The sequence below is a fragment of the Gracilinanus agilis genome, chromosome 4, assembly GCF_016433145.1.
Source record: "Gracilinanus agilis isolate LMUSP501 chromosome 4, AgileGrace, whole genome shotgun sequence".
NCBI lineage: Eukaryota > Metazoa > Chordata > Mammalia > Didelphimorphia > Didelphidae > Gracilinanus > Gracilinanus agilis.
This window is the reverse complement of record NC_058133.1, coordinates 358,045,418-358,057,632: the sequence shown is the minus strand read 5'-3', so window position 1 is coordinate 358,057,632 and position 12,215 is coordinate 358,045,418. Positions and strand designations below refer to the sequence as shown.

Genomic DNA, 12,215 nt, shown 5'->3' with positions numbered 1-12,215 from the left:
TCTTCTGGAGTATTGTAATATCATTGGTGTCCCTGCAAAATCTCTCCCCTCTCCAAACCATATTTCACACAGCTGCCAAACTGATTTTTCTAGAACACAAATCTGACCATATCATTTCTCTAAATAATAAACTCTAGTTGCTACTAAATACTCCAAGTATAAATTCCTATACAACTTGGCCCCAATCTACCTTTCCAACTTTATTATAAATTATGACACTTCACATACACAGTACTACAGTCAAACTGGACCATCATTAAAATATCATATTCTTGAATAACCCTAATTTTTAGGAATTCTTTTCTCACAACAAGCTTAAATCTGCTTCTGACTTAATTTAGATTCCAAGTTCAGAGCTGGCAGGGTTCTCTAAAGTCATCTAGTTCAACTCTTTCATTATAGAAATGAAGAAGTTAAATGACTTGTTCCAGGTCTAACAAGAAGTTGTAGAGATGGGATTTGAACTTATCTTTTTCTGACTCTAGATCCAGAGCTCTATTGTACTGTACCATATTGCTTTCTTTCACATTAATCCTATTCTATCCTTTAGGGACCAGCAGAACAAGTCTTATCACTCTTTTCCTCCAAATACCTGAAGAAAGCTATTATGCCATGTCTTCTTCATTCAGGTCATCTTCTTTACCTCCTGTCCAAATGAAACATTGGATTATGCTCTTGGAACACTCTGGCTCTGCTTAGTAATATTTTCATTTACCAGGCCACTTGAAAGCTATAGCACACCTGTTTTCTTTCTAGTTCCACCTTTATATGTTGTCTTCTCCCATTAAAGTGTATTTTAAAATTAAAACTCTTTTAATAAACAAGAATTTGTTTTCACTGCTTTCTATCTCTCCCCACTCAAAGGAAAAATAAAAAATAAACAAAAACCTTGTAACAAATATAGCTGGGGAAAATGCATTTTTATATTAGACATGCCTAAAATTTTGTGTAGAATTCTGTATATTTAGTTCATCACTTCTCCATCAGAAGGTGGATAACGTTCATCATCATTGATCCTCTGGAATCATGGCTGATAATTGTATCGATCAGAATTCTTAAATCTTCGAAAGTTATTTTTTACAATGTTATTGTAGTATAAATTGTTTTCCCGATTCTGCTCACTTCATTCTGTAATTAGTTCATATAAGTGTGACTCGATTTACTGAGGTGCTCTGGAACTGAACTTTCTGCATTGCCTTGGTAAGTCCATAAATGCACTTGTCTAAAGGTACTGGATTGACTGTGTTTCTGGGGGAGCACCCTTTAGTTGTGCTTCTCGGGGGAGTGATACCATAGGGAGTCCTCAGCATGACCTAGTAGATAGGGTTCTGGCCCTGAGTCAAGACCTGGGTTCAAATTCTAATTTTGACCTTTGTCATCAGTGTGTGTCTGGACAATTAAATTAATCTCTATGACTCCCAGTTTCCTTATCTGGAAAATCGGGCTAACTCACCTACCTCACTACAATATAAGGATGCAAATATAAAGCACTATCTTAATGTCAATTATTACTGCTGTTTTTTGCCTTCTTTCTGCCGTGTGAAGTAATTTCCTCTAATACTCTCATATTCCATAAATAAGGGCAGCTAAAGGGAGCTTTCTCGGGTTCTTGGGTATTAAGAAGCCCTTTGGATGGGTCAAGAGAATTAGCTTCTGAAGATGACTCCATTAAATGAAGTTGAAAGTTTTCATCCTTTCACAGGGAGCTGGTCCATTCTAGTGAACCTCCCGGCTTTTCTTGGGTCAATATGGCCCCGCCTCCCCCGAGCCTCTTCTACACTCTGTTTGCAGCCTGGAGCCCTCCCTTGTTCACGCACATGCGTACACCCCGAGCGCCGCCCTCCCTCTCCCATCAGTTTTTTGTCTCGCCCAATGGTGCAGCTGAAAGGGAGGAGGGGCTTAGGCTGACGCTCCGCCCTCGTGACCCCCCGCAAGGAGCTAAGGACCAGCGGGGACCGGAAGTGGCTGCTGCTGTCAGTGGCCTCTGAGGCCGCGGGGAGCTAAGAAGGATTTGGGGGACTGCAGCAGTCACTCCCACTTGTGCCCTGGCGATGGGCTTCGGAAGAGCTCTGCCGTGGAGGCAGCTGCTACTGGCGCTCCTGCCGGGGCTCTGTCTGGGCCTGAGCCAGAGCCACTTTTTCCCCGGCGGCCTGGGCTCTGGGGCGCCGGCACTGGACCTCCGCCGCGGCCCGGTCCTGCTGTCAGAGCAGCCGCTGCTGGAGGCGCAGGACTTGTCCCTGTCGCTGCTGCAAGGCCAAGGGCTCGGCCCGCTCTCTCTGCCTCCGGACCTGCCGGAGCTGGAACCCGAATGCCGGGAGCTGCTACTTGACTTCGCCAACAGCAGCGCGGAGATGACGGAATGCCTGGTGCGCAGCGCCCGGCCTGTGCGCCTGTGCCAGAACTGCTACCCACTCTTCCAGCAAGTCACCATCAAGATGGACAACATCAGTCGAGCGGTCGGGGTGGGTAGAGGAGCGAGGTGCCAAGGGGTCGGAGTAGCATCTGGGACCCTGGAGCTGGGAGGGATATCAAGGGCTCCCAGAAAGCACATAACCTTTTCAGCCTAACAGTCAATCCACAAGCATTTATTAAGAACTTATTTAATATTAAAAATTTATTAAGTGTCCCTGACACTTTACTAAACCCTGGGAATATAAAGGCCAAGGTGAAAACATCCCTGCCTTTAAGAAACTTACATTCTAATGGGGGGAATAGAACTTGCATAACTACGTAAGAATATATATGGTGAATTAAGATAGTTTTAGGTGGGAGTGCACTGTCACTTGGGTCGGGGCAGGGGGGAGATAAGTAAAGGCTCCACATAAGAAGTAGTACTTGAGTCCAGATAACCAGCATTTATTAAGCGCCACCTTAGGCAGTCCTAATGGCTTGGGATGCAGAGAAAGGCAAAGAATATGACTTCTGCCTTCTGGGAGCTTTTAATGGGGGAGACAACATGCAAACAATTGTTTATTTTTAAGATATGTGTTCATATGTGATACACACACATAGAGAGGGAGACTTCCCTTTTTTATGCTACCCAAAAAGGTCCACTCATACTTGTTTCCTCTTTTGCACATAGAATGATCTTTCTTCCTTCCCACCCCCTTCTCTGTTTCTCTGTCTCTCCCTCTATGTATATGTATATATATATATATATACATATATATATATGTACACACACATATAAGTATATATATGTATATATACACATACATAGAGGAATCTTGTATGTAAATATATGTATGTATAAAGATAGATATAGACATCTGTAGAGGGAGCTCTTGTATACACACACACATAATGAGAGTGAATAGGTGGAAGGTAATTTCAGAGGGAAGAGACAGAGGAGTAAGACTCTAGAGTGGCCTCTTTTGGGATTCCAAGTGGCAGAAGTGATAAGAGTATGTCTCAGACATGAGGAGACAGCTAGAGGTAAGGCACAGAGAGGGTAGTTAGAATATTTTGCATGCAGAACTAGAAGCTGGCTAATATGGGTGGACCTTTATTATCAGAGTTCAAAGAGTAGAGTAACTAATGGGCAGGAAGACTTTTGGATTATCATGCCCCAACCTGCAATATCTAGGGGAGTAGGCTCCGAATTCTAGCATGGACCAATACATTTATTGTCTGTTTTTGGCACAAGACAATCATTATAATTCCTTCCCCTCAGATCATAAGATCATAAGTGTAGAGATGGAAGAGACCTTAGAAACTATCTAGTCCAACCTCCTCATTTTACAGACGAGGAACTGAGACTTGAAGAGGGTAAATAACTTGCCTAATAATAGTTGACATTTATATATTGCTTTGAGGTTTACAAAGTGCTTTATGTTTATTATTTGGAATTATCCACACAAAAACTTATTATCCCCATTTTAGAGATGAGAAATAAGAGACAGATAGAAGTGATTTGCCCAGGGTCACACAATTAATAAAGAGTGGGGCAAAGTTTGAACTCAAGTCTTCCCCATTCCAAGCCCAGCTTTCTATCCACTTTGCTTTCTACCTGCTTCTAGGGGCACAGTCTAAGGGACAGAGCTGGATAATTTAATTGCTTGGTAATAAGAGTATATATAGCAATTTTAGTAAAAAGAGCATATCTAATTATGATAAAGACATTATTTGCAGTAAGGATATTGGCTTTACCAAAAGAATCACCATAAAATTATTTTTTAGAGCAAAATCTTTTATTGTATTAAAGTAGTTCCACTGGTATGTAGACTTACCAGTCTAGCCAGGGTTTACTTAATAAAACTGAACAAAATAACAAAATTCATTTGGAGAAACAAAAGGCTTCTGATCAAAAGGGAAAATAATTTTTTTGAGGAAGAGATCACTTCTAAATCTCGAAATTTTATGAAACAGTGATTATCAAAATTATTTAGTACTGTTTTTAAAATAAATAGATCAATACAAGAGATTTATGTAGGGAGTAGCACTAAAAGTGAACTTTAAAGGAACCTAGGAACTCTGAACAGGCAGAGGTGAGATCAGAGTGCATTGCATTCATCAGAGGCAATCTATTCAAAGGCTTGGAGATGGCAGATAGAGTGTCATGTGTAAGGAACAAGAAGAACCAGAAACAACTGAACTCATAAACCCAACAGTATAATTTACTTTGGGAAGAACATTCTATTTAATTAGAACTTCTGGTAAAACTATAGTTTATCACAAAATAAATGTAGAATAGCACCATTTGGCATAATAGAGTGTGAAGTTTCAAATATATACTTGACTTAACTATAAAAGGTCACATCATAAATAAATCAGAGGGAAATAGAGATTTTTCACAATTACATCTGAGAGAAGAATTCTTAAACAAATTAGAGGAAATCATGAAAGAAAAAATAAAAAATTCCCATTATGTAAAATTAAAAAAAAAGTACAAGTGAAACCAATGCAGCTAAAATGATTCAATTGAAAACAAAATGCCATTTTATATATAATTTGTGTATACTTTTATTTTCTGTTCCTCTTTCTTTTCCTTACAGTTAACCTTGATCTGCCTCTTTCTTTTCTTAGTTAGACTCCCTGGATTCTTGCCAAATTCCCATTTCTGATTTCTAGAAAAAACCCTTTTTTGCTGCTTTTCTTTTTCCCTGAATCCTCTTGCCTCATCTATACTCTTTACTATCCTCAAGCGCATGAGAAACCTTGCCATACCTTAGAAAATAAAGGAAAGAAAGGGACAAATCCCTCTGTTCCTCACTATTTTCCCATTCAATTCATTCTATGCTACATACATGCTCATCCATCCTATTCTGCTATTCTCCATGTAATGTTCTTTATTCATCTCATACAGCATTTTAGTCCTGGAGTCTAGAGCCGTGATGGCAAACCTATGACACACATGTCAGCACTGACACACGTAGTCATTTTCGATGACATGTGGCCAAATACAGAGAAGTATGGGGCTGCATGCTGAGGATGAAACATTTGTTTTAGTGTAGTATAGACACTCTGCACTATAGATGACAATTCTACCTATATTAATTTACCTATTTTGGTTTATTAAATACAATTATATATTACAATTATAATTTTTGTTATTTAAACTATAAATATCGTGAAATTATGGTGTTTTTTTTTCATGAAGTGACACACCACCTGAGTTATGCTCGTTTTTTTTTTTGGCGAATTTTGACAACACTAAGCGCAAAAGGTTGCCCATCACTGGTCTAGAGTCTGATTTTCTAGAGTCCCTTTACTTAGCCCACAAGAGTCACCATCACATCTGTCTTTACAGGCAGTTCTGGCCATTAAGGTGGGATTTTATTATGACACAATTGTTAACTAGGGGAAAGAGTGCTGGCATTGGAGTCTAGCCTTACTAGTCATGTGACCATCTCTCTGGGCCTTAGCTTCCTCATTGTATATCAAAGAAGAATCATTTTTTAAACTTCCATTGTGTACCAAATACTGTACTGGACACTCAGGATACAGAGAGAAAAATGAAACAGCTTCTACCTTTGGGAAACTTACATTATACCAAGGGATAGAATGTGTACAACTCATTTACATAAAAGTACATAAAAATAAATACAAGTAAATTTTTGGAAAAATATTTTAATAGCTGGGGATATCAAGAAAAGCTTTATATAGGAAATGGTACTTCAACTGAGCTTTGAAGGAATATAGTTATTCTAAGAGGCAGAGGTGAAGACAGAGTACTTGCCATTTATTGGGGAAAATATGTGCAAAGGCATGGAGATGACAGATGGAATGTCATGAGAGGAACAGCAAAAAAGGAAAATAATACCAGCAGTACCTACCTTAGAATGAATTTGAAGACCAAATTAGAAAATAAGTGTAAAAGGCTTTGCTAAAAGTGCTGTATAAATGTTGGCTGCTATTATTATTTATTCTTATGAAGTTCATATGAGTCAAAACTGATTTTCCCATAAAAATAATTTTGTACAAGGTTGAGTAACCTAAGGAAAAAAACTGTGAACTGAGGGTGAGTAGAAGCTTCTCACAGTAGATAAAACTTAAAAAAAATTAAAAAAAAAAGATTTAGATAAGGGGGAAAAAGATTGAAGGGAAGGCATTACAAGCAGGGGGAAATGGTAAATGTGAAGATGGGAAAATATAAATGGCATGTTTGGAGTACATAAGTAGACTGGTTTGACTAGAACTGAAGATAATTCACAACAATAATAGCTAACAATCTAGAACTTTAATATTTTTACTCTATGCATATGATCCCATTTGATCCTTACAAGAGCCCTATGAGGTAGTAAATACAAGTGGTATATCTTTTTATGATTAAAGAAATCATTCTGATAAAGGGAACTAACTGATTTACCTAGAATTCTTCAGCTAGTGTGGGAGAAAGAGATATGTAAGTCTCTTATGATTACTAGTCCAGTGCTCTTACTATTGTACTATCCTCTCTATCAATGTGGGGAAGCTGTAGTAGAATATAAAATTTTGAACCATAAAAAGATCTTAGCAATTATTCGTATACTGCTGCTGTATTTTAAAGATTAAGAAACTAAGGCCCAGAAAGATTTTAAAGATATGATTCCCAGGCCATACAGGTAGCATGCAGGATTGGACCCAGGTTCTTTGATTCCAAATCCTGTACTGTATTTCTGTTACATTAGCTTGGGGTTGGATTATAGAGCCCTTGAATACAAGGTCAAGGAATATGGACTTAGTTTGATTCCTAACTCATACACCAAAGATTTTTGAGCAAAGGCTGTCATGGAGAACAATATTTTAGAAAGATTAAACTGATAGTAGGATGTATTAGGGCAGGGAGACCAATTAGGAAATTAATGACAATTCCAAGTATAGTGTGGCCAGGACCTCTGAATCATGGTGGTGGAATAAAAAGTAAGGCCTGAGAGGTTTTTACTAAAAAAGGATCTTGAAGTCTTAATGACATGGAAGTTAAGATAAGATAGAGTCAAGCATGAACTAATTTAGGGAATTCTATAATAACTATCTTTATAATTTGTTTCCATTATTAAAATGTTCCTTGGAAAACTTTGAAAATCATTCTATTTAGGCAAAACACTGTGCATCATGCTTTCCTCTGGATCATGTGACAGGATAAAAAGCAGATCTTGGCACCGAGGACAAAATCAGCTGCTTTTTTTTGTAGTTATTTTTTGGGATAATTCAGCTACCATATTTTAACTAAATATTGGTATTGACATATAGAAGCTACAGTACTTTTGAGAAGCAAAGACTCTTTTTCTGTTCGAGCATGTAAAATAAAATGGCCTTTAAAAGATAGCCTCTCTAATGCCTTGTCAATTTAAACAATGCTTTTTTGTGTGTAGGCCATTTCATGCTAAAAATGAGGCATAAACATGTAAGGTAAATAGAGTTTTTGTTAACAGTTTTGGAAACATTTTAAGAAAATATTCCTATAGAGAATTATTTTGAATTACCATGGCATAGCCTTATATTTCCCTGCTGTCTGAGATTTGTTTAGTTTTGTGGTGCTTGAGTTCATTTTTCAAATTTTACAGTTTCTTATGATAATAGTATAGCATCCTTTTGTAATGTTTGTTGAAATTATTTTATTAAAGAAATAATGTATTTAATTTCCATTCTTTGAATGGAATCAGATTACTTGATTACCTATTAATTGCTTAATGTTTTTTTCTTCTCTGTTTACTTAAACTATTGATTATTATATCTATTGATCTTTCTTCCATTTGGCTACTAATGAATTGTTGGCTTCATAAATTTGACAGTGGGTAAAAGGTTGAATTGTAACTGGATAAATCACCAGACTTCTCTGAGCCATTTTCTTCTTCTGTAAAATGGTGGTAGATATACTCATATTCTGCAATCCTATCTTATAATATGGTTGATAGGAAAACACTTTTTAAACCGAAAAGCTCTATGCAAATGTGGGCTGTTTTATGAAATGACTGATGATAATTGGTTAGCATTTATGTAAGATATGGTACCCCAATTGTCCTTTTTAGAGAAGCTAAAAAATTGTGGTTTTTGTTTAACTTAAAGTAATATATTATTCTATCTCCCCTTTTCTATTTTTCTTCTTTTTAGAATGCTTCAGAGAGCCATAATTGTGCCAAAAATCTCTTGATGTCAGACAGGATGCAAATTGTAGTGATTCTTTCTGAGTTTTTTAATACTACATGGCAAGAAGCAAACTGTGCAAGTAAGTAATTATTTCAGTTTAATATTGTTAGCATGAATCTGAACAATAAACAGGTTTTAGTTAACTTTTTGAAGCTACTTAATTGACCTGTTCTCATTATAAGTACTGAATAATTAGCAGCCTATTTCAGTGCAAATAACACAGTTAGGAGGGTCAGGAAACTTGGATTCAAGTCCTGACTGTACCATAAACTAGTTAAGTAACCTTAGAAAATCTTTATGCCTCAACGTCTTTATCTGCCAGAAGTAGGTCATCATATTTTACTTACTTTGCAGGGAAGTTATATGGGGAAAATAATGGTCATATATTAGAATGTCAGAGCTAAACAGCATCTCAGTTATCATCTTATTGATGTCATTTTACAGATGGAGGTATTAGGTCACAGCGAATATAAGTGATTTGTCCAAAGGCAAGCATGCAATTAAATGTAAAAGTGTTTCAAAACAGTGTAAAATATAACTATAAAATGAATATTTTATTATTAAAAGGTAGTATAAATAAACTTTTCAAAGTATTTATTTGGGTTTTAAATGGAGTAGGATAATGAGAGAGTAAGTGACAATGAAAGCTTTGTTCTAAGACTTTTTGAAAATAATATTTTATTTTTTCCCCCTATTACATGTAAAAACAATTTTTTAACATTCATTTAAAAAAATCGAGTTCCAAATCTTCTCCCTCTAGTACTTTTCTGGAGAAGAAAAATAGGTGAAGTTAAATCTACTTAAAACTACTTGATAACTCAAAAGATCTTAAATTAAATTCATTGTGTTAGAAAGGAAAGAAGGATCAGTATAAAACTATACCACTTTTCATAATACCTTCTTATGTAAGAAAGTAACACATTATTTATTTGGAGATTATTTATCTAGTTAATCGAGAACACAAATGAGAGCCATAGAGTAAACAAAAATGATGCTTGAGCAGCTAAAATAGATAATATGTATGAGAGTCATACATTTTACTTATAGAAGAGCCCCTTAGGCCCTTATCAAGAGCCTTTTTTCTTATTTTAGAGACATTTCTAACTAGCTTGTTCAATTCAAGTCATGTGCAAAGTAATCTGGTTTCCTAGCTAATTAGAAGTAGAGTTGTTACTAGAAACAGGTACTTTGACAGCAGCCTAAAAAAGTGACAGCTAATAGGAAAGAAATGGAAATATCATAGAAAGGAGAAAAGTTTTGAGTAATAGCCAATTTTGTAAAGGGACAAAATAGTCTTATAATCCTTTTACTGTTCTACAGTAAAGTTAAATAATTAATGTTCATAATTACCACAAGTTATTAAGAACAGCTTAAATTTGAGAATATTCTGCTTTAAAGGGCAAAGTGTGCAATATATTTTAGAAATATTTCCATAAGAAAATGGTTAAAAAAGAAGTAGATGTTCAAAGAAAGTTTTAGGTACCAAGAAAATCATTGTGTAGATTATATTATTCCTTGATTGTATCAGATAATTAAGTTTTTACTTTAATATAAAATAATTCACAATATTGTGATTATACCAAACATGTAAAAACTAAATAATTTTTGCAAAATATAATATGAAAATAATATACTTCAATTATTTTTACAGATTGTTTAACAAATAACAGTGAAGAACTATCAAACAGCACAATTCGGTTCCTTGATTTATTCAATCAGACTTTGACTTGCTTTAAGCATAACCTTCAGGTATTTTAAACTTTTTATTGAGGATAAGATTCAGCCCACTATATATTATTATTTCCATTTGCATAATTTAACTTTAGTGGATATGTGTTAGGTATTCTGTTAATTCATCCAAGTACGTAGAATGATCTGTTTGTTATGATAATGTCTGCTGTCCTTTTTTGTTTTAATAATTTGCTCTGACATGATTTTGGGAAAAGTTATTTTATATAATGTTAAGATGTTACATGCACTTTTGAGAATTCAGAGAATCATGTTCATTTCAGGGAAGGCTTCCTAAACATGACATTTGAGTTGAACCTTATGTTCTTTTATTTAGTGGATATCAGCTCTAGACCTTAACTTTTATTAAGTGACTTTTTGATCTTATATAAAATAAAAGGAGATTGAACTAGATGACTTTTAAAATTCTTTCTGCCTCTAAATTTATGATCCTGTCTGTGTAGCCAAGTAAAAGAACTAAAGGAGTAGAAATCAAATGGTTGAACAGATCAGATTTAACAACATTAAGCTTGAAAAGAAAAAAACATCAATCTAGGAAATAGAAAAGACAGAAGATTAGTAAATAACATTTGATATTCTCATTTAATATATATCATTTGGATTTTAAGCCTCTGAATAGAAAAGTCAAGAAGAATAGAAAAGCACTGAGAAAATGCCATTTATTTTGACAAATAAGAGATTGATAAATGTAACTATGGAGAGCACACATTTTTCAGTTGACATGAGATTATAGAGAATACATGGAGCAGCTGGGATAGCAGAGGGAAAGGGCATAAGCCATTGTCATCTTCTTTGATGTAGTAGTAGCAATAGTTAGGAATCCAAAGAGGAGTCATGTCATTTTTTTCCTTCATGTGTATGGAGTACACACACATATCAACTTATGGTTTTTAGGCAGGCATACTGCCTAATGGTGTGGAAAACACAAACCATTTGTAATTCACATGTATAAGGGAAAGTTTATTAAAGGGATTAACAGCAAATAATTTATTTTCTCCCTTTCCAATTCTTTAAAAAAAATTTCATAGTTATTTGTAAAGGTTCAATGTCCTGTTGTGATTATTTTTCCTATTATGCGTTGCCTATAATTTAGTCATAATTTTTTACTTTACTTATTCTTCTGCTCAGTGGTTGGTTATAAATCAGATGAGCACCAAATTCTGGGTTAGATTGTTGTATGATTGCAATTTCCGTAAATGAACAAAAACCTCTTAATTTGATTCGTATGTTATCATTAACTAAAAGAAGAATTTCATATCAGTAAGAACGAGATAATAGCACTTCTGTGTGCAATCTTATTATTTTATATTGTAGAACCTTAGCAGAACACTGCCTTTTAATACTATTTCATATGCAGTATGAGAAACTTCCATTCGTGTCATTGCTTGGAGTTATCCTTTTTTTAAAATGTTATTTTGCTCCATGTCATGTCTTTCCTAAGTAGCTACTATTATGCCTATGGAACAGGAAAAACAAGGCTACTCTAGTTGTGCCACCTAACTTCCTACCAGGAACTGTAGTGAATTTTTCATTCCATATCTTGTTATAAAAGAAAAGTACCAATCTGGGGCCCTTTCCAACAAGCAGCTGGGGTAGCAGAGGGAAAGGGCATAAGCTACTGTCATCTTCTTTGACCTTGTAGTAGTAGCAGTAGTTAGGAATCCAAAGAGGAGTCATATCATTTTTTTCCTTCAGTTGAAAAGAAACTGCTTACTTAGAAATATATTTTAACCTTTAAATATCCTTTTATTCCGAAGGAACCCAAGTGAATTTGTTGAAATAAGGCAAATCTCTCAAAGCAGTTAGAATTTTCCTATAGCATATATATATATATATAATATGATTTTAGTTGAAGACTATATATATATATATATATATATATATATATATATATATAT

General features: G+C 35.1%; 1 protein-coding gene across 1 annotated transcript in view; it reads left to right on the top strand.

Annotated features, from left to right (window-relative positions):
* Nucleotides 1-2,051: 2,051 nt before the first annotated feature.
* Nucleotides 2,052-12,215, top strand: part of OSTM1 (osteoclastogenesis associated transmembrane protein 1) — a 16,783-nt gene continuing 6,619 nt past the window's right edge. The window contains exons 1-3 of the mRNA XM_044675403.1: nt 2,052-2,462; nt 8,533-8,647; nt 10,220-10,317. Of these exons, the coding sequence (XP_044531338.1) occupies nt 2,052-2,462; nt 8,533-8,647; nt 10,220-10,317 (624 nt within the window). The remainder of the gene's footprint in view (nt 2,463-8,532; nt 8,648-10,219; nt 10,318-12,215) is intronic.